Source organism: Gorilla gorilla, chromosome 1 (genome assembly GCF_029281585.2).
Source record: "Gorilla gorilla gorilla isolate KB3781 chromosome 1, NHGRI_mGorGor1-v2.1_pri, whole genome shotgun sequence".
In the NCBI taxonomy this organism is placed as follows: Eukaryota; Metazoa; Chordata; class Mammalia; order Primates; family Hominidae; genus Gorilla; species Gorilla gorilla.
In genome coordinates, this window is record NC_073224.2 from 59,706,938 (window position 1) to 59,730,738 (window position 23,801).

The following is a 23,801-nucleotide window of genomic DNA, read 5'->3' on the forward strand; positions in this document are numbered from 1 at the left end:
CCAAACTCACTGTAGTTATTGGCAGCATTCAGTGCTTTGCAGACTGCTGAACTGAGAGCCTCTGTTTCTTGTGGCTGTTAACTGAAGGCAGCCCTCTGCCCTTTGCCTTGCAGCCGTTCTGCTTTGGAAGCTCATGATGTAGCCTCTTGTTTCTTCAAAACCAGCAAGGAGAGAGAGTCTCTTGGCAAGAATGGCGTTAAAATCTGATGTTACATAATTATGTGTACATAATCACGTACTAATCCATCACCTTTGCTTTATTTTGTGGGCTAGAAGCAAGTCACAGGTCCTACTCATGGAAAGGGGTATCATACAAGGAAGTTAACATCAGGAGGTGGGGATCAAAGGAATACTCCTAGAATCAGTCTGCCATTCTCTCTATGATGCTTGCCACAATGAATATTTTAATTTAATCTTTATTATTTTTTGTAATTATATGACTAAAGGTGCTGATTTATTTTTTCCATAAGGAAGAAGAAACAGATGTCCTCCTCCACCTCTGCCCATAAACTCCAAAATTCAAACACATTCAACAACTTATCGTCATGGAGAAATAGTTCATATAGAATGTGAACTTAATTTTGAGATCCATGGGTCAGAAGAAATACGCTGTGAAGACGGAAAATGGACAGAACCTCCAAAATGCATTGGTTAGTAACACCTTGAAGAAGCTTTGCTAAAATGAAATCTGCATGTGTAGCTAAATGGTCAGTTCTCTTTCAACTGTACCTTTTCAGAAGGACAGGAGAAGGTAGCCTGTGAGGAACCCCCCTTCATTGAAAATGGTGCAGCAAATTTACACTCTAAGATTTATTACAATGGGGATAAAGTGACATATGCATGTAAAAGCGGCTACCTTCTCCATGGATTGAATGAGATAACTTGTAATCATGGAAAATGGACACTTCCTCCTGAGTGTGTTGGTATGTATGCTACATTTACCATCAGTAGCTAAACTTATGGTGTAAAATTTTCCATTCTGTTACTTTAATCTGCATATTCCTAGGAAAAGACCACTGCTTAGGCAAATTAGAAACACATTGCTACAGCACCTACTCTTCTGCTTTGCATGTGTGCATGTGTGTGTGTGTGTATGTGTAGCCATCTGTAGAATTTAAGTCAATGTAAAGAATTCTAAAAAAAAAATTTTTTTGAACGCTAGTGCTAAGCACGGTTATCTGATCTGTGTCATGCCATGACCTGTAAGTTCTAAATTACAACACATAAATGACGATGTGCTTCATTAGATAAGTAAATAAGGGCATGGTGGATTGAGTGACGGGCCATGAGCATTATCTACTTCTTCTCCCCATATGTCCTGCAAAGTTAGGGTAGTGCATTCTGTTCTTGACCTTGGGTAAGTCCTGCTGATATTTTGCATCTGGCCATTCTGAACCTTATGCCCTTCTGAGACATGTCCCTGGTCTTTCATTTTACTGAAGGGCACCACCAGGCTACACTATCATTCCTGGAGACTACTCTTCCTGTCATCTATCTCATTTCTTAATCAGATCACAGCAACATCTCCACACACATGTTTATCTAGGATATTTATTAAATAAGACAAAAGCGAGGAAGGATGCTAAAGAAATAGACAAAGTGAGAGAAAGATACCAAAAAGAGGAAAAAATTGATATTTTCTTCATGGGTCTATTGAGACCTGAGATGAAGAGGAATGAAAAAGAAGAAAATAAAAGTGGGGTAATGCCAAAGAGCAATTTTAGAATTGACCATAATCTTTAGGTTGAACAACAGTTTCTCATTCTATAGGTTTAAGAAATGTTTATATCATAATTCCTTCACAATTGAGAAAAGAGAAAAATACGTATAGTTGTTTTTAGGTAACATATTTGCTGTCAACTCTTGCTTAGCAAATTTTAAAAATATTTGAGCTGAAAAAATTTTTCATATTTGTAATGAATTTATAAAACAATTGTCCTAAATTATATAATACAAATATCGAGACACTATAGTATGAGTTACTATAGTATATTGTTATGAGCTCATATTAATTTTAAAACAACCTCTTTTCTTAGAAAATAATGAGAATTGTAAGCATCCTCCTGTTGTAATGAATGGGGCTGTTGCAGACGGGTTATTGGCAAGCTATGCAACAGGATCCTCAGTGGAATATAGATGCAATGAATATTACTTACTGAGGGGATCAAAAATATCTCGTTGCGAACAAGGAAAATGGTCATCCCCACCTGTTTGCTTGGGTAAGAAAGAGAACACATGGAATGTCTACGTTTGTATTTTTATGTGATTTTCTTACAGTGTTTTATATCATGAAAATGATGATTTTGTATAAATCTTTTTTCACAAGTGTTTTCTCTCTCATTTCTTTAAGTAGAAAGTCCCTAAAATATTAGTGTATTTTTTCTATTGTGGTAAAATATACATAACATAAAATTTACCACCGTAGCTATTTTTAAGTGTACAATTCAGTGGCATTAAGTATATTAACATTTTTGTGACCAATTAGCTTTTGGGTTGTCTTTCTCCTAGCTGAAATTCCCTCCCTGGTATACAGCCCTCAATATCTCTGCTTGTATTGCCCTCAGAATGTCATTTCAAGAAGAATAATTAGTCCTATTGTTCCTTGGTAGAGTATATTGCTAATATATTATAGAGTATATTATATAGAGTATATTGCTAAATTTTACCACCGCATCCTCATCTGAATGGACACGTTTGTTACATCTTGTTGATTATATAAAAGTGTTTGCTAATGACTTAGATAATAAATGGTCTTCTAAATGTTTTACACACACACGCACACACTCCACAAAATGCTATGATATGATGCAGAGGTATATATCTTAGATTTTTTCACTCAAAATATATTGTAAACATGGTTTGTCATACTTCTACAATATATACTTTAATGGCTGCATAGTATTCCATAATGCAGATATACATATGTAATTTAACCAGTTTATTGATGGATGTTTAGTGTTCAACATTTTTATATTCCAAACAGTACACTTTCAAGTAAATCTTTGTACATGTTAAACATATTTATTTTTGTTAAAAATAATTATCATGAGATCAGGAATTTTAATTCTTTTTCTATTAATTGGCAAATTGTCTATCAGAAAGTTTGTTCTGCTTTGTTAACCCTACCATAAGTGAATTAAAGTAGTAATCATCCTAATCTTTGTTAACTTTGAATATTTTAATCTTGACATTTTTTGTTAAGCAGGCAAGCACAATTATTTTAATTTGATTTATTTAAGAATTAATTAATTTGGAATTTTTTAACTTTCTAGTAGCCACAGGTTTTTTTCATGAATTAATTATTCATAGTTTAGCCATTTTTTCATACTTATAAATCTATATCTATATAAATTATTTTATCCAATTGAGAATCATGTTTATTGCAATTATTTTTAATTTATTTTTATTTATAGTGTTTTTAAGTATATATAAGTGTATGTTTTAAGTCTTGAGCTCTTCCAACCTTTTGTTAGTAGTTTCCACCTTTCAAGTAATTCTTAGGAGTCCATTCCCATTCAAATTCAGATACAGACACATATTCACATAGAATTTTGCTATTGGTCTCATATTTTTATAAATGTTTTTGATATTAAGTTTTTGATGCTTTGGTTGATATTGCATCGAGTGGAGATATAGTAATCTCTAAGGACAAAGACTAGATTAAAATATTTATGGCAAAGCTGGTAATGAAACAAGCTCATAAGGAAATAACAACATTTAAGGAAATACATCATTCTATATCTGGAACAACTGCCTCAAGAGAGTTAGGTTTGGTCCTAATGAATCAAAGCAAATACCAAATGAAGATTAATCATTGTTATCAGGGCAAGAGAAAGGGGCTTTGTATATCTTGGTAACTATTGAAACTGGAAAGGCTATCAGTACAAATTCACAACGGTATGATAAAGCGTAGAATTTTCTCTGTAGGAATTATTATTCCAGACATTAAGAGTCTCTCTAACCTCTCCATACTCTCTTCCCTGCTCTAATCACTCCAGTCTTTCTGGTCTCCTTACTCTTCCACAAACAAGCCAAGAATGCTCTCACTTCAGGGCCTTTGCACTGGTTGTTCCCTTTGCTTGGGACACTCTTTCATAAGAAAATGACATGGTTCACTCAGTCTCCTTCAAGCTTTTGTGCAAAGTCTCCTTCAAGCTTTTTTACTTCTTATTTAGGCCTACCCTAATCACCTTACTGAAAAGTGCACCTTCTCTTCACCTAGCTCTTTTGTTATCCCCTCCCGCTCCAGTACTCTTTTTTTCATCTAATTTATCTTATGCTGTAGTTTAAAGATGGCCACTGTGTTAGTCTGTTCTCATGCTGCTAATAAAGACATACCTGAGACTGGGTAATTTATAAAGGAAAGAGATTTAATGCACTCACAGTTCCACATGGCTGGGGAGGCCTCACAATCATGGTGGAAGACAAAGGAGAAGCATGGAACGTCTTACAAGGTGGCGAGCAAGAGAGCATGTGCAGGGAAACTCCCCTTTATAAAACCATCAGATCTCATGAGACTTATTCACTGTAATGAGAACAGCACGGGAAAGACCCACCCCAGGATTCAATTACCTCCGACCAGGTTCCTCCCATGACATATGGGAATTATGGGAGCTACAATTCAAGATGAGATTTGGGTAGGCACACAGCCAAACCATATCAGCCACAAATTATACAATTCATGTCTTTATTATATTTATTATGTATTGTAGGTGTTTCTCCCAGTTAGAAGGTAAGCTCCATGGGAGCAGGAGTCTTGGTTTTTTATTCATTAGCAGGTTTTCTATTATTTTCTGCATGGTAGTTAAAGGTTTTTATTTTATAGAAAGAAAATTATTATTAATCTAACTGATTGATGCCCTTAAATAGTATTTTTGATGTTTTAAATTAAGTGGTTTTAGTTTATGACAATAATGTATAGATTCATTTGATAGTAATAAAGTATATATTTTCTTATATATATATATGTGTGTGAGAAGCCTTAATTATGATTTCAATTATAAAATATTGCTTTTGAAACTTGTCATAATTTTTGTTTTAAAAAATATCACTTTTATATTTGTCAGACAAGTAAAGAATTTAAAAGAGCATTTTGTTTTTCAGAACCATGTACTGTTAATGTGGATTACATGAACAGAAATAACATAGAAATGAAGTGGAAATATGAAGGGAAAGTCTTACATGGAGATTTAATAGATTTTGTATGTAAACAGGGATATGACTTATCTCCATTAACCCCATTGTCTGAATTATCTGTGCAGTGCAACAGAGGAGAAGTGAAATATCCTTTATGTACTAGAAAAGGTAAAATAATAATGTTCTCTGCAAGTATCTTGACCAATATCTGCTACCTCGGTTGAAAATTTATTTATATTTTGTTGCTATTTTTCTTATTATTATTCTTTTTAATTTTGTTTTATTTTATTTTATTTTACTTTGAGTTCTGAGACACAAGTGCAGAATGTGCAGGTTTGTTACATGGGTATACGTGTGCCGTGGTGGTTTGCAATTCCAGTAATGGAATTGCTGCATCAAATTTCATTTCTGGTTCTAGGTCCTTGAGGAATCACCACACTGTCTTCCACAATGGTTGAACTAATTTACATTCCCATCAACAGTGTAAAAGCATTCCTATTTCTCCCCAGCCTTACCAACATCTATTGTTTCTTGGCTTTTTAGTAATTGCCATTCTGACTGGTGTGAAATGGTGTCTCATTGTGATTACACCTTATACAAAAATTAACTCAAGATGGATTAAAGATTTAAATGTAAAAACCCCAAACCATAAAAACTCTAGAAGAAAACCTAGGCAATACCATTCAGGACATAGGCATGGGCAAATACTTAATGACAAAAATGCCAAAAGCAATTGCGATGAGAGCCAAAACTGACAAATGAGATCTAATTAACCTAAAGAGCTTCTGCACAGCAAAAGAAACTATCATCAGAGTGAACAGGAAACTTACAGAATGGGAGAAAATGTTTGCAATCTGCCCATGTGACAAAGGTCTAATATCCAGAATCTACATGGAACTTAACACAAATTTACAAGAAAAAAACGAACAACACCATCAAAAAGTAGGCAAAGGATATAAACAGTCACTTCTCAAAAGAAGACATTTATGTGGCCAACAAACATATGAGGAAAAAGCTCAACATCGCTGATCTTTAGAGAAAATTTATACCTATGACCCCAATTCACCACCATCATATTCTAATCTATAAAGTTGAGAGGAGTGATCCAACTTCCAAACTTCAATCAGCATATATACCTATATAGGATGGCCATGCTGACATCTTTTAATTCCAATAAGTCAATTTTATGAAGGGAAAAAATCAAGAGGTTTTATAAATGTTGCCAGACTATCAGAGAATTGATCACCTTCTTGTGAGCACTCAACAACAAACACTGTAAAGCATTGCTCTACTTAGGGCTTTCTGGGGACCCATTGTCTCAGTACTCCCTGGCTATAGGGACTATTACTTTTAATAAGGAAGAAAAGGAAAATAATATATACAGAAAGCATGGCTTCTAGAAAAATCCCATATACACTTAGGGAGAAATAAAATCATGATTGTTAATACTCTCATAGTTTTAAATATGTATGTAAACACTATAACGTGGGATTCTAATTATAAAAATACATTGTATGGTATAATATTATTGCAAAAACATCTTCAATATTTTAAAAATATTTGAGAACTGCCTAAAAAATGGCTTTATGGCTAGGTGCAGTGGCTCACGTCTGTAATCCCAGCACTTTGGGAGGCCAAGGTGGGCAGATTTCTTGAGCCCAGGAATTCAAGACCAACCTGAGCAACATAGTGAGACCCTGTCTCTACAAAAGAAAAATGCACCTGTAGTCCCAACTAGTTGGGAGGCTAAGACAGGAGGATCACTTGAGCCTGGGAGGCAGAGGTTGCAGTGAGTCATGATCATGCCACCATACTCCAGCCTGGGCGACAGAGGGAGACTCTGTCTCTGTAGCACTTATAAAGTACTGGATGTTCATTATAGCAATTCATTGTATACTTTAAAACTTATTTTTGCAGAATCTAAAGGAATGTGCACATCTCCTCCTCTTATTAAACATGGAGTCATTATTAGTTCAACAGTAGACACCTATGAAAATGGCTCTTCAGTAGAATACAGATGTTTTGATCACCATTTCCTAGAAGGATCTAGGGAGGCCTATTGTTTAGAGGGAATGTGGACTACACCACCATTGTGTTTAGGTATGTACTACTAAATATGCCTCTAACAAAGTAAAACTATATATTTTTAATTTGCTGTCATTTTTGAGTTAACATAACACTAATATAATGCTATATTTGCTACATTTGTGTTATTTTATTCATGTGCTTATTTTATCACTGCTTTCTATTCTTTCCTCTAGATCATAAATACCTATAGTTCAGTTTGTTGTAATACATATTTTTTTAAAGACAAACCACACATCAGGTTGGTATGGGGCTATAAGTTGAATAAGCCATAGTGGTGTGAGTAAACTTTAACAATTATCATTCATTGTGATTGGTACTATAATAGAAAACATTAGGGAAACATGTATAATAGAAAACAACGCGGAAATAAAGAAATGGACAACTCAATATGGAAAGATGAAGCAAGTTAATGTTTTATTAGCAAGGCATCCTAGTAAGAGTAACAACATTTACTAAGGCCCTCAGAGGCATGAAATAGCACATCTGTAAATAATAAGAAAATATTTTTTATTTCCAATTCTGACTTTTATTTACTTCTCTTATCTTCTTTCACTCGCTAGGACTTCAGTACAATGTTGAATGGAAGAGGTAGTGGATATCTTTATTTGCTTCCCATTCTCACAAGTAAAACCTTTGATAATTCACCTCTATGTGTTGTTATAAATATTTTTTAAAAAATCAAGTTAAAGGTATAAAAACCTTTCTTTCTATTTTGCCAAAAGTATTTTTAAAGAATCTTCAATCTGTGTTTAATTTTTAGCAATATCTGTTGAAATAATTACATGATTATTACTTTTGTTTTTTCCCCTGCAAATTTAATGAATTATATTGCTTCTTTTGAATGTTAAAGCATGATTCTATTCCCATAAGAAATTCCACAAGGTTGTGATAAATTATGCATATTATATGTTATATTTTTATTTATCAATATTTTACCCATCTATTTTCATGAGAAAGACTGGTTGGTTATTTTCCTTTCTGGTTTGATATCAAGTTTGTGCTGACCTCATCCCATGAATGGGAAGTGTTCCGTCTTTTCTGGTTCTCTGGATTGATGCTATTTCTTCCTTTATAATTTTAAGAGTTAACCAGAGAAGCCATCTGGGACTTGAGTTTTTCCGTGAAAAGACAAATTGACAGCTTCGATTTGTTTAACAAATAATGGTAATTATTTCTTCTTCTGTCAGTTTTGGTAGGGAGTGGTTTCTTGATGGTTCATTACAACTACATTGTCAAATCTACTAACATAAAGTAGTTATGACATCTTCCTATCCTCTTTTTGATGTTTTTATTGTTGTATCTTTTGTTATTACTTCTATTAATATGTATCTGTCTTGACATGCCTTGCTAAGGGTCTATACATTTTATTAGTGTTTTCAAAAAACCAACATTTGCATTTGTTGATTCATCAAATTTTCCTTTCTATTTTATTAATTATGCTATTATCTTTATTATTTCCTTTCTTCTATGTTCTTGGATTTCTTTTGTTACTCTTTTTCTGGCTTGTTTAGATGAACACATAGATTACTAATTTTCAGCATTTATATTTTTTCTAATACATGAATTTAAAAATAGAAATTTCTCTCTGAGCACAACTTTAACTTCATCCAAACCATTTTTATATCTTGGATTTTTACTGTCATTCAGCTCAAAAATTTTATAGTATTCATTTTGATATATTCTCTGTGCTCTGAATCATTTAGAAGTTTCTTTTTAAAGTTCTGAATATTTAGGGGATTTTCTAGTTTTCTTTTGGTTACTGATTTCTAGTTTAATTCAATTAAGACACTTTGAATTATATCTGCACTTTAAAATTTGTTGATATTTGCTTTATAACAAGCATGTATTTGCTTTAGGTAAATGTTCTTTTTGTACTTGAAAAAAGTTAACTTTGTCATTGTTGGGTTCACTGTTTTATATATGTGAATTGGTTTGAGTTTTGTTTTTGATGTTTAAGTTAATCCAAAACTGTACTGATTTGTGTGTGTTTGTTTTCTATCAATCACTGACAGAAGCATGTTAAAGTCTCACTTGGCATTTTAAAACATTACTAATTTTAGTTCTGTCCATTTTTGCTTTTGTATTTTGATACTATTTCATTAGGTACATACACAAATTGAGACACTAAATCTTCGTATCTTGGTGTATTGGCATTGTCTAATTTTAAAAGACCTCCTTCATATATAGTAATGCTTTGCCTTTTTTTTTGCCTTGAGGTCTCCTTTAGCTGCACCAAGGGGCTTTTGACAAGCATTCATGTAGTACACATTTTTCCATCCCTTAACTTTCAACCTTCTGGGTTTTTACTTTTAGTGTGACTCTCTTATAAGCAATATATACCTTATTTTAAAATATACTTATGCAGTTTATAATTTTTTTCCTTGTAATGGAATAGTCTATTTACATATTCATGTAATTACTAATATATTTTGGTTTATACCTACCAACCCTACCAACTTTCTATACTAGGTGTATGTTACTACACTCCATGTATATCCTATTGGTCATCTCCCTCTTTCTCTCTCTGTCTCCATATATGTGTGTGTGTGTATATATATTATATATAATATTTTAAGTTCTAGGGTACATATGCACAATGTGCAGGTTTGTTACATAGGTATACATGTGCCATGTTGGTTTGCTGCACCCATCAACTCTTCATTTACATTAGTTATTTCTCCTAAAGCTATCCCTCCCCCAGACCCCCACAGACAGGCCCTGGTGTTTGATATTCCCTGCCCTGTGTCCATGTGTTCTCATTCTTCAACTCTCACCTATGAGTGAGAACATGCAGTGTTTGGTTTTCTGTCCTTGTAATAGTTTGCTTACAATGATGGCTTCCAGCTTCATCCATGTCCCTGCAAAGGGCATGAACTCATCCTTTTTAATGGCTGCATAGTATTCCATGGTGTGTATGTGCCACATTTTCTTAATCCAGTCTATCATTGATAGACATTTGGGTTGGTTCCAAGTTTTGCTATTGTGAATAGTTCTGCAAAAAACATATCTGTGCATTTGTCTTTATAGCAGAATGACTTATAATCCTTTGGGTATATACGCAGTAATGAGATCACTAGGTCAAATGGGATTTCTAGTTCTAGATCCTTGAGGAATCGCCACACTGTCTTCCACAATGATTGAACTAGTTCGTACTCCCACCAACAGTGTAAAAGCGCTCCTATTTCTCCACATCCTTTCCAGCATCTGCTGTTTCCTGACATTTTAATGATCGCCATTGTAACTGGAGTGAGATGGTCTCTCATTGTGGTTCTGATGACCAGTGATGATGAGCATTTTTTCATATGTCTGTTGGCTGCATAAATGTCTTCTTTTGAGAAGTGTCGGTTCGTATCCTTTGCCCACTTTTTGATGGGGTTGTTTTTTTCTTGTAAACTTTTTAAGCTCTTTGTAGATTCTGGATGGTAGCTCTTTGTCAGATGGATAGATTGCAAAAATTTTCTCCCATTCTGTAGGTTGCCTGTTCACTCTGATGATCGTTTCTTTTGCTGTGCAGAAGCTCTTTAGTTCAATTAAATTCCGTTTGTCTATTTTGGCTTTTGTTGCCATTACTTTTGGTGTTTTAGTCATGAAGTACTTGCCAATGCCTATGTCCTGAATGATATTGCCTAGGTTTTCTTCTAGGGTTTGTATGGTGTTAGGTCTTACATTTAAATTTTTAATGCATCTTGAGTTAATTCTTGTATAAGGTATAAGGAAGTGATCCAGTTTCAGCTTTCTACATATGGCTAGCCAGTTTTCCCAACACCATTTATGAAATAGGAAATCATTTCCCATTTCTTGTTTTTGTCAGGTTTGTCAAACATCAGATGGTTGTAGATGTGTGCATTATTTCTGAGGCTTCTGTTCTGTTCCATTGGTCTATATATCTGTTTTGGTACCGGTATCATGCTGTTTTGGTTACTGTAGCCTTGTATTATAGCTTGAAGTCAGGTAGCCTGATGCCTCCAGCTTTGTTCTTTTTGCTTAGGATTGTCTTGGCAATGCGGGCTCTTTTTTGGTTCCATATGAACTTTAAAGTAGGTTTGTCCAATTCTGTGAAGAAAGTCAATGGTAGTTTGATGGGGATGGCATTGAATCTATAAATTACCTTAGGCGGTATGGCCATTTTCACGATATTGATTCTTCCTATCCATGAGCATGGAATGTTCTTCCATTTGTTTCTGTCCTCTTTTATTTCATTGGGCAGTGGTTAGTAGTTCTTGAAGAGGTCCTTCACATCCCTTGTAAGTTGGATTCCTAGGTATTTTATTCTCTTTGAAGTAATTGTGAATCGGGGTTCACTCATAAGTTGGCTCTCTGTTTGTCTATTATTGGTGTATAGGAATGCTTGTGATTTTTCCCATTGATTTTGTATCCTGAGACTTTGCTGAAATTGTTTATCAGCTTAAGGAGATTTTGGGCTGAGACGATGGGGTTTTCTAAATATATAATCATGTTATCTGCAAACAGGGACAATTTGAATTCCTCTTTTCCTTATTGAATACCATTTATTTCTTTCTCTTGACAGATTGCCCTGGCCAGAACTTCCAACACTATGTTGAATAGGAGTGGTGAGAGAGGGCATCCCTGTCTTGTGCCAGTTTTCAAAGGGAGTGCTTCCACTTTTTGCTCATTCAGTAAGATATTGGCGGTGGGTTTGTCATGAACAGCTCATATTATTTTGACGTACATTCCCTCAATACCTTGTTTATTGAGAGTTTTTAGCATGAAGTGCTGTTGAATTTTGTCGAAGGCTTTTTCTGAATCTATTGAGATAATCATGTGGTTTTTGTCATTGGTCCTGTTTATGTGATGAATTACGTTTATTGATTTGTGTATGTTGAACCAGCATTGCATCCCAGGGATGAAGCCATCTTGATCGTGGTGGATAAGCTTTTTGATGTGCTGCTGGATTTGGTTTGCCAGTATTTTATTGAGGATTTTCACATCGATGTTCATCAGGAATATTGGTCTAAATTCTGTTTTTTTTTGTTGTTGTGTCTCTGCCAGGCTTTGATATCAGGATGATGCTGACTTCATTAAATGAATTAGGGAGGATTCCCTCTTTTTCTATTGATTGGAATAGTTTCAGAAGGAATGGTACCAGCTCCTCTTTGTACCTTTGGTAGAATTCGACTGTGAATCCATCTGGTCCTGGGCTTTTTTTGATTTGTAGGCTATTAATTATTGCCTCAATTTCAGACCCTGTTATTGGTCTATTCAGACATTCAACTTCTTTCTGGTTTAGTCTTGGGAGGGTGTATGTGTCCAGGAATTTATCCATTTCTTCTAGATTTTCTAGTTTATTTGCATAGAGTGTTTATAGTATTCTCTGATGGTAGTTTGTATTTCTGTGGGATTGGTGGTGATATTCCCTTTATTATATTTTATTGCATCTATTTGATTCTTCTCTCTTTTCTTCTTTATTAGTCTTGCTCTCAGTCTACCTAGTTTGCTTATCTTTAAAAAAAAAACAGTTCCTGGATTCATTGATTTTTTTGAAGGGATTTTTTGTGTCTCTATTTCCTTCAGTTCTGCTCTGATCTTAGTTATTTCTTGCCTTCTGCTAGCGTTTGAATGTGTTTGCTCTTGCTTCTCTAGTTCTTTCATTGTGATGTTAGGGTGTCGATTTTAGATCTTTCCTGCATTCTCTTGTGGGCATTTAGTGCTATAAATTTACCACTACACACTGCTTTAAATGTGTCCCAGAGATTCTGGTACGTAGTGTCTTTGTCCTTACTGGGTTCAAAGAACATCTTTATTTCTGCCTTCATTTCGTTATTTATCTAGTAGTCATTCAGGAGTAGGCTGTTCAGTTTCCATGTAGTTGTGCAGTTTTGAGTGAGTTTCTTAATCCTGAGTTCTAATTTGATTGCACTGTGGTCTGAGAGACAGTTTGTTGTGATTTCTGTTCTTTTTCATTTGCCGAAGAGTGTTTTACTTCCAGTTATGTGGTCAGTTTTGGAATAAGTGCAGTGTGGTGCCGAGAAGAATGTATATTCTTTTGATTTGGAGTGGAGAGTTATGCAGATGTCCATTAGGTCTGCTTGGTCCGGAGCTGAGTTCAAGTCCTGGATATTCTTCTTTACCTTCTGTCTCGTTGATCTGTCTAGTATTGACAGTGGGGTGTTAAAGTCTCCCATTATTATTGTGTGGGAGTCTAAATCTCTTTGCAGGTCTCTGAGGACTTGCTTTATTAACCTGGGTGCTCCTGAATTGGGTGCATATATATTTAGAATAGTTAGTTCTTCTTGTTGAATTGATCCCTTTACCATTATGTAATGGCCTTTTTTGTCTCTTTTGATCTTTGTTGGTTTAAAGTCTGTTTTATCAGAGACTAGGATTGTAACCCCTGCTCAGCAATGGTAGACGACCCTCCCCCCACAACGCTGTTGTGTCACAGGTTGATCTCAGACTGCTGAGCTAGCAGTGAGCAAGGCTCCATGGGCGTGGAAACTGCCGAGCCAGGCAAGGGAGGGTATCTCCTGGTCTGTCGGTGGCTAAGACCTTGGGAAAAGCACAGTATTTGGTCAGGAGTGTACCATTTCTCACTGTGTTGCCCAGCTGGAGTTCCTTAGAAACAAATCAGAAACAAATCTCTCCCTCTCTCTCTTTCTCTCTCTCTCTCTCTCTATAAATATATATATATATGAGTTAGTTCCAAGATGGCCGAATAGGAACAGCTCCGGTCTGCAGCTCCCAGGGAGATCAATGCAACACAATGAGACTCTCTTTGTACATTTTGTTCTTCAAGTTAGTAGCATTCCTTGAATCTTGATGTACTTGATATCCTTCATGGGTTTTAGAAATGTTTGGCTAATATCTTTTAAAAATGTACATTTCTCACCGTTTCTGTGATGCCATATTACATATATTACATCTTTTTGCTATGCCATTGTCTCTTTAAATCTATATTTTCTCTCATTTTCTTCTTGTTTCACTGTAGTAATTTTTTGGTAATTTTCTCATTGTATCATTTCTTTGTTTCTATTTGGTAATTTTCTTCTAGTTTAATAATCTTCTCTTTAGATGTATCCAATCTGCTTTAAACTCACCTTTTGAGTTCTCAATTTCAGTTATTATCTTTGCATTTCTATTTCATATTTTCTTTTTGTAGATTTGAGTTATCTGATGAAAGATCCTAGCTTAACATCAACTTCTTGAACATATAATTCATACTTTTTATTAAGGCTTGTCTGCAAACTCCAATATCTGGATCTATTTTCTAGCCCCAAATTCTTGATATTTTTGTTAACGGTTGATTGAATTCCAAATATTATACGTGGAAAATTTCAGGAGGTTTGCATGATGTCAGCTTACTCCAAAGAAGACTCATCTCATCCTCTGGCTGATGATTAGGGTAGAGGCAGTTGGTTTTAATACAATTAGAAATAAAGCTTTCTCTATGTTTGTTTTTAGACCTCTGTTTGCCTTTTCTCACAGACTGTAACTCTCCAGGGCTCTTCACAGAGGGTTTGTTGTGTGTATTAAAGCTTTTTCTCCTTGACTGTCTCTGATATTACTGGGAGACTGCCAAATGCCCACTGTAACTTTTTATTTACTTTCTGCTTGGCTTCTCCTCCTATGCCTCTATACAAGTCAAGGATAAGCAGTACCTTAGGGAAAAGCTAGTGCAGAGCCTCAAGCTCATATCTCTACACTTCCTATCCTTCTAAGTTCTTTATTCTTCAAGTCCTGGCTGCTTTGGTTTACCGAAATTCTCATTTTTCTATCTTCAACTCCATGAGATTTTCAGAAGTTCTGCTGGCTGTATGCCTATGCTTACCATTCTCTATCATCTAACCTCTCAGGTCAGACTTAGAGTCAACAAACACCTCAAGAGAAAAAAACGGCACATAGAATTTTTTTTTTTTTTTAGACAGTCTCCTTCTGTCGCCCAGGCTGGAGTGCAGTGGTGCGATCCCTGCTCACTGCAACCTCCACCTTCTAGGTTCAAGAGATTCTTCTGCCTCAGCTTTCCCGAGTAGCTGGGATCACAGGTGCATGCCACCATGCCCGGCTATTTTTTTTTTTTTTTTTTTTTTTTTGGAGAGATGGGGTTTCACCATGTTGGCCAGGCTGGTCTCAAACTCCTGACCTCAGATAATCCGCCCGCCTTGGCCTCCCAAAGTGCTGGGATTACAGGTGTGAGTCACCGTGCCCAGCCTCACATAGATGTCGAACTCACCTGAATACATTTTTTCCAGAACCTTACTTCCTTGACTAAGTTCCTTGGAGGTTTTCTGATACCTCGAAATGCTTCCTGTTTTTCAGATTTTCTGGTTCTTAATAGAAGTGCTGGTTTGATATAATCTCCTCTGTCGTAGCTGAAAGTTAAAGGTCCATGAATCAACTTTTAAATTTATTTTAATTTAAATCTCATGTTTTGTAGAACAGTGACATCGTAAATTATAGTGCTATTTGACTTCATTTTCACAACTATTTTGTAATGAGTGTAATAATTCTTGTTCATTTTCATCACCTGTAGCACTTCCAGCATAATGTTTGACACATAGGCATTTAATAAGTAGTTGTTGAAGAAAGTAACTGAACCCAGTGCTCTCAGCTGCGGTTTCACTTTCTGTGGTTTCAGTTACCTGCTGTAAACTGCAGTCTGAAAACGTTAATTGAAAATTTCAGAAATAAACAACTTATAAATTTTAAATTATGCACTGAGTAGTATAATAAAATTTCATGCCATTCCATCCTTCCTGCCCCAGATATGCTAAAAAGAAGCTGTAAAGTGCTTCCTTTAAGTGAAAGGGCGGAAATTCTTAACTTAAAAAGAAAGGAAAAATAAATGTATGCTGAGGTTGCTAAGATCCATGGTAACAATGAGTCTTCTGTCTATGAAAGTGTGAAGAAGGAAAAAGAAATCCATGCTAGTTTTGTTGTTGCACCTCAAACTGCAAAAGTTACAAGCCACAGTGCATAATAAATGTTTAGTTGAGGTGGAAGAGGCATTAAATTTGTGGGCAGAAGACATGAACAGAAACATGTTCCAAAAGAATGACAACAGGGTTTAGCATTATCTGCGGTTTCAGGCATGCACTGGGGCTCTTGAAATGTATCCCCTGCAGGCAATCAGGGAGGGCATACTGTAAGTAAGTTTGTTAATGTACTACATGTATATGATTGATATGCCATATTAGCAACTCTGGACCTTTTTACCTGTCTCAGAAGTTATTCCTTAATGCTAGGTCATCCAGGAGACAAATAAGGACATAAGAAATCCCATTTTCTGAAATAATTTGATATTTGATATTTTAGAAATATTAATGTTTTTATTCTGTAAAAAAAATCGAAGAGGTGTTTTTGTGCATTTTAATACATACTTTACCATTCTCTTTTGTTTATTATACATGGGAAAGGACACAATTATACTTTGTATGCTTAGAATTTAAAACGTCTTAATCCAGTCTTGATATTTCTTAACCAGAAATTTGAAAGAGAAGTAACTGTCAACCATTTTGGATGGCATGAGGTTATAAAGCTTGGGTCAGTGTTGAGAATCTACATTTCCATAAAATGTTATTTATACAGCAATTAATAATTTGTCTCATGAGAATTTTATTTGAACTTTCTGAAGAAGGAAAAGTGAAAAGAGCATGATATCAATGACCATTAGTAACTGTCAATGCTTCCCCCAAAATACCTTTTTGTTTGTTTGCTATCTTTGAAAAAGCTAATGACATAAAACTAAGATACCTTTTAGTTTTTAAAACTGGAAGAAAATACCTTTTCTCCAAATCCAGGACCACAGAGAGAAATGGCTCACTGTTTTCTGTGAGATTTGAACATATTTTCTGACTCAAATATTAATTCTGATTAACTGACTTGCTGCTCTTAGGCCTGAGAATTTTAAGGTCCTCATGAATAGGCAACACAATGATTCCTGTTAGTACCAAGATGTAACAAGATAGTTTTCTTCTTTTTCTTTCTTTTTTTTTTTAAATTGTTGTTCCCAGAGCCATGCACATTATCTTTTGCTGAAATGGAAAAGAATAATTTACTTCTGAAATGGGATTTTGACAATAGACCACACATTTTGCATGGTGAATATATTGAGTTTATTTGTAGAGGAGATACTTATCCAGCTGAATTATATATTACTGGATCTATACTTAGAATGCAGTGTGACAGAGGGGAGTTAAAATATCCAAGATGTATTCCAAGACAAAGGTAAGAAGTTATTTTTGGTCAGATTGTTTTTTTTGGTCAGATTGTTATTCAACATTTCAGAAATGTTATGTTCTATACCACTCATACTTTATGGCAATCGCAAAGAAAAAATAATAATATTTTCTTCATTTTTTTTACACCAAACAAACAACTGGAAGTGGTAATCAATTCAACAGGCCTTCTGAATTGTCTGAAGTGAAAGCAACGTTTGCCATTTGATATTTGTGACACTTTGGCAAATGGAAAAATAAACCAATTTATACGTGCAATATTTCAATGTGCAAAAATTAACCTTTATGTTCTGTGATAAGGACAAAAATCACACTTTCTCCTACTTCTCAATATAAGTTCAAGCACTACTAATAAAGGTTGGAAAATATGGTATTTATTTTCAGGACCACATTTTTGTGTAACTGTTGGAAATTGCATACTAAAGTGTTTCCTCATATGACAGTTTAAAAAATATATCCTCTGCTACTTACAGGAAATAATTTAACAATTTTCTTAGAGAAATCTTAAAAAAGTATAATAAAATGATGTAAACCATTTTGTAGGATCATAATTTTAACCCTTTTTGAAGACACTATATATAAAAAATGGAAATTATATTTTTTGTTCAACTAAGAATATTAAACGGGAGGCTGAGGCAGGAGAATGGCGTGAACCCGGGAGGCGGAGCTTGCAGTGAGCCGAGATTGCACCACTGCACTCCAGCCTGGGCGACAGAGCGAGATTCCGTCTCAAAAAAAAAAAAAAAAAAAAAAGAATATTAAAAATATAAGTAGTGGCAAAGTGCATGTGGTCCTGTTTTAAAAAATGCAAACAATGAACTACATAAAGTCAGTTTTTTAGATGCTTTGACCACTCTAGTAAAAAAATATTTAAAAGACACACAATAGTGGGAAAAATTTTTATTTTTATTTCTAATTGTGGTAACATCAGGGTGGAAAAAATTTTATATGCTATTTAAATGTTTTGGTACAGTATGAATTTCTCACTTTTAAGAGAAAAAGGTAAACACGTAGAAAATATTTAAAAAATCGTGAGTAGTGTAGTAAATAATATTGCATTGGGAACTGGTGGTATTGTTTACTAAGTAAGATCATTTATTCTTATTAGTACTTAATAAAAACAATGACCCATTATATGAAAAATTGAAAGGCTAAGATTGTAATTAACACCTGACTGCAATTGATGCTTATTTCAAAAATCTCTCTTTTTCCCCTCAAGCTCTCTGTCTTATCAAGAACCCTTAAGAACATAGAAATGAATGGCAGAAAGAGGAGTCATATTTCAATACATCATGAAATTCCTTACAAAATATAATTTTGAGGAAATAAGTTAAAAACTTCTGAGTTTTCCTTGCTTAAATATTTGAATCTAAATTATTTGTGCTGAACATTTCGTTATTTATAAATAAAAACCAATAAATGTCTAATTTTTAGCTTGTATGATTTGATGTAGAACTTAATCTCTTTTGTATGTCTTCCATCTGTTACAAATTAATCTACACATCATATTTTTCATTTCCTAATGCCCATTGACTAGACTATATAGTTGTTTTCAATATACTGTATGTGCAAAAATTTCACATTCACATTCGTCATCATCTTTATTAATATTAAGGCTTTTGTTACCCTTAATTCAAAGTTTATGTCACTATTAAAGGGCCAAACACACTAGAGATAAGAAACTATATGCTGTATTAGAGGATCTGCCTTATTAAAGGCAGAAGAGACTGCCCTTCAGACTTTCTAAACGTAAAAAACTTTTAAAATTAACTGTAATATTTGCTACGACGTTAATAACCAAATTGTTTATGAGGTAGTGTACTACCATATTTAAACATGTGCTCAAATATTGTTAAAGAGACACAATTAAAGAAAGAATGACTCTTGGAATTTTATTTAATTTTATTTATTTATTTATTTATTTATTTATTTATTTATTTATTTATTTATTTATTTTGAGACAGAGTCTTGCTCTGTCGCCCAGGCTAGAGTGCAATGGCATGATCTTGGCTCACTGCAATTTTTGCCTCCCGGGTTCAAGCAATTCTCCTTCCTCAGCCTTCCAAGTAGCTGGGATTACAGGCGTGTACCACCACGCCCACTACGGTTTTTTTTTTTTTTTTTTTTTTTTTTTGTATTTTTAGTAGAGACAAGGTTTCACCATGTTGACCAGGCTGGCCTCGAACTCCTGACCTCATGTGATCCACCTGCCTTGGCCTCCCAGGACTCTTGGCATTTTTACATTTTACACTTTCAAGTCTTTTTTTAGATCAAATAATTTTTGGAATTATGCAGACTACAAAATCTGAAATAAGAGAGTCCTACAAGCATCAAAAAATGAGTGTCAGTATTATCAAGGTCTGTTAGAGACGTGAAACAGCAACACTGTCACTTTTTCATTTGAAGTGAGAGTTATACTTCTAATTATTTCAGCTCATTCATAAGCATATGTAATAGCACTAGTACCCAGATACTAGGACCCCGATTAGGATTGGTTGTTGGTATTAGAACAAGTTTTCCTTTCTAGAAACTACTCAGTTTTTCTAACTCAAGATCCTAGTTTCTCATTACGATGATATTCTCAAATGCCCAAAGTACAATTCTCTACTGCTGGGTATGAAATAGCTTCTTTTGGAAATGACGCCAGAGCTGACCTAACTCTGTGGATTAAATAAGTATTAATTCATTCAATGTTAAACATGTATATTTCAGAACTGTCCTTGAGTTCATATTCATTATTTTAATTAATCTCCTATAGTAGGTTCCCACAGTGGATCTCATAAAAATGGAAATTTAATTAAAATTAAATATCAACAGAAAAGCATTAATCTTTTTAAATAAATTTCCCAATCTATCAATTAAATAACATTATTGAGCACCTGCTATATCCCAGGGAACATGCTGGGTAGTGCAGGATTCAAAATGATTAAAATTCACCTTGTTATTTCAAAGAACTCACAAAGTAAAAAACTGCTTACTTAGTAAAAGAGATAAACTTGTACTAGTGATTGCAGACTCAAAATGGGTGATGATTGTGGCTTATCTAGTGATATTTATAGTGAACTGGAGATGGCATGCACTGTTTAACCTGGACAACTACTTCGCTCAAGGTGAATAATTGTCATGGGGGAATATTGTATCCAGTATTGCCATATGTTCTGATTTGTTAATTGTGAAATGCACTGATTTTTATATGTTGAGAGGAGATATAAAATTATTTAGGCAGTGCAGCTCAAAGTAAACTCCACATGCTAAAGAAATAAAAATTTTGAAAAGTGCAACAGTGGAAGCATGTACGAAGTAAAGTGGTGGCACAAAGTAGGTAGTATTTAACCTTTTTTTTTTTTGTATGAGTGTGGTATAGGAAGCTTCTTGGAAAAAAGTTAAAGTAAATCTGAGGTTTACAAAACTAGAAAACACACTTCAAGTAGAAGGAATGGCATTTGCAAAGTCAAAGCTCATACTCTATGCTAGGCATTACACTGAGCACTGAAAATAAAACAATGAATAAGACACAGACTGTTTCTGCTCTTGTGGAGGTTGTCTCTCGGAGCGGAAGAAAGATATAAGCAAATCCTTACAAAATAAGGCATGGCAGCAAAGACACCATCTTTGTCAGTAAACACCAGATGATACTGCCTAGTACTGGGTGTTTAAAAAGTCTTCAGTGAGGAAGTGATATATAAGTGACATATAGGCTGAGATTGGATGGGAGAAATGATAAGAATTCATGTAGAGAAAGAACATGAAATACAGCAAAGAACATGACGTTTCCAAGAAGCTAATAAAAATCCAGTATGGATTGAGTGGAAAGGAGTGAAGGACAGAGAGGAGTATGCGAAACTTGGAGAGGTTGGAGCCCTGATTGTGAAGGCCTTTGTAGGTCAAATTAAAGATTTTGGAAGTCACTAAATAGAATGCGATGCTTACTGGGAATTTTTAAAAGACATCACTGACTGTAATATGGAGAGACTGATCTGAAGGGCAAAAAGTGTGGGCAAAGAGAAATCACTGAGGAAAACAAGGCAGTCATCTGGCAAAGATAAGGTAGTCACTTACACCGGTGGCAGCAGCAGGATGGTACAAACTAGGCTGAAATAAGATATTTAGGATGTGACCTCATTATAATGATAATTGATTAGATGTGGGGGACAGTGAGGCAGAGAAAAGAGTTCAGGAGGACTCCTAGGTTTTGGCTTGACTAAGTGGCTATCTAAATATGATAGGAAGAATGGGAAGGAGAAGCAATGGGAGGGAGTGGGGATTAGCATGAAGAGTTTTATTAATAATTTTGGAAATGTGCTTTTGAGGTATCTGTGAGATAGGAAAGTGAAAAGACTAAGTAAGCACTTGATTTTTTTTTTTTTTTGTAGTCAGAGTTGCGCTCTGTCACCCAGACAGAGCTGGAGTGCAGTGGCACCGTCTCAGCTCACTGTAACCTTCTCCTACCAGGTTCAAGTGATTCTTGAGGAAGCACTTGATTCTTATGGTTGATGCTTTGATGAACCACCTAGATTTCCTTCAGAAACACAAAGACTTACTTTTGCAGCTACTGGGAGCTCTCACTTATCAGTTCCCTAAAAGGGTTTGCCTCAGCTGAAGGGAGCCTCTTTCCCTAAGGTCATAGCTTCTTCCCAGGTTGGCCTACACTAATGATTGATCAACAGGACTTATAAAGAAAAGGCTTCTCATCCAAACTCAGGACAGTTCTAAAGAGTAATTTCAGCTTCTGAGTTCCTCATAGTATTGACTGGGGCCTCTGGTTGAAATGACATTGCAACTCAACTTCTCCCTTTTGACTTCCTTCCTTTCCCTTCCCCAGGTGTGAAGCCCAAGAATACTCCCTGAAAGTCCTCTTGTCTGCTAATTTCCATCTCAAGGCTGACTTCCCTGGGTAGCTCAATCTGTAACAGTTACATAAGCCTGGGTATCAGAACAGAGCACTAGGCATAATTTGGAGTCATAAGTCAGTAGGTGTTTAATAAAACTAAGGTAATAGACGAGTTTTTCAGGGTGAAGATAGATGTAGGCCTACTTCAGGGCTTTGAGGCACCCAAAGTTTAGTGTTTGGGAATAGGACAAGATACAACAAAGGAAACTGATAAGAAATGGCCAAACTATTTGAATGAAAAGCAGAACAGATGGGGACTAAAAATGCTGTTTGGTTATTATTGATTACCTTGAAAGAAAGAGCATCCAGTAGGAAATTGAGATGAGAGTAGGATGAGGAATAAATGTAAGGTACAAAAAATCAGAAATATGAATGTAGTGAGCTTGCCAATATGTGTGACAGTGAATGGAGAGATAGAAATAAAGGAGGTCTGCCGGGCGCTGTGGCTCAAGCCTATAATCCCAGCACTTTGGGAGGCTGAGGCAGGTGGGTCATCTGAGGTCAGGAGTTCAAGACCAGCCTGACCAATATGGTGAAACCCTGTCTCTACTAAAAATACAAAAATTGGGCGTGGTAGTATGAGCCTGTAATCCCAGCTACTCAGGAAGCTGAGACAGAAGAATTGCTTGAGCTTAGGAGGTGGAGGTTGCAGTGAGCCGAGATTGAGTCACTGCATTCCAGCCTGGGCGACAGAGCAAGATTCCATCTCAAAAAAAAAAAAAAAATACATCAAGAAGATTTTTGTTTTAATAAAATGGGAGAAATTTGAACAGTTTGAGCATGTTTACATTACATTGGAATGAAGAACCAGGTGGAAGATGTTGAGAAAATATTGCATAACAGATTGTAGAAGATTCTTGAAAAAATAAGAAGAGATGGGACCAGTGCCATAAGTAAAGGGATGGCCCTTGGCTAGGAAAAGTGAATTTGTGGCCGGAATAAGCACATCCATGTCATGTGTTTTTTATTTCCCCTGTGGAGGGCTATCGTGGGAGACAAGTTGAAGGATTGAGGAGAGGGGAGAAAGTTTGAAAAAGTCATGTAGAAAGTGAGATGATGGCAGAAGTAAAACATAGCTTGATGAAAAGGCACAATCTAGCCAGGTGATTTGGCAAATTGTAATAGCTTCATTCAATTATCACTTCAATTAGATTTGTGAGATGTTGAAAATAATGTTACAATAATTACCATTTTGCTTTTTAAATAGTTTTATTTTGTAAGATAAATTCTATTCTGATGAATATGAAAGCAAACTTTGCTTAGAAGATGTGCCATCCTTGTAGTATAGGACACTAAGTCAAAGATCAAAGAATCACTAACATGGTGATTGCCCCAAGGTATTCCAAAGCTTAGAAGGATGCTACCTGGTTCTGCCCAGAGAAACTTTAATTTCTCAAAGAGAAGTTAAGAATTTATTGATATCTGTCTTTTTCTTCAAGAAAAAGAAAGATCAAAATGCTAGAGAACATTACACATTAAACCCAAATTCAGGG

At 35.1% G+C, this 23,801-nt stretch overlaps 1 protein-coding gene across 1 annotated transcript in view; it reads left to right on the forward strand.

Moving 5' to 3' along the window:
* F13B (coagulation factor XIII B chain) overlaps window positions 1–19,307 on the forward strand; it is a 28,615-nt gene extending 9,308 nt beyond the window's left edge. The window contains exons 6-12 of the mRNA XM_004028091.4: window positions 471–650; window positions 738–923; window positions 2,037–2,219; window positions 5,104–5,304; window positions 7,054–7,236; window positions 17,193–17,406; window positions 18,637–19,307. Coding sequence (XP_004028140.1) covers window positions 471–650; window positions 738–923; window positions 2,037–2,219; window positions 5,104–5,304; window positions 7,054–7,236; window positions 17,193–17,406; window positions 18,637–18,670 — 1,181 coding nt within the window. The 3' untranslated portion in view covers window positions 18,671–19,307. The remainder of the gene's footprint in view (window positions 1–470; window positions 651–737; window positions 924–2,036; window positions 2,220–5,103; window positions 5,305–7,053; window positions 7,237–17,192; window positions 17,407–18,636) is intronic.
* Window positions 19,308–23,801: the final 4,494 nt, after the last annotated feature.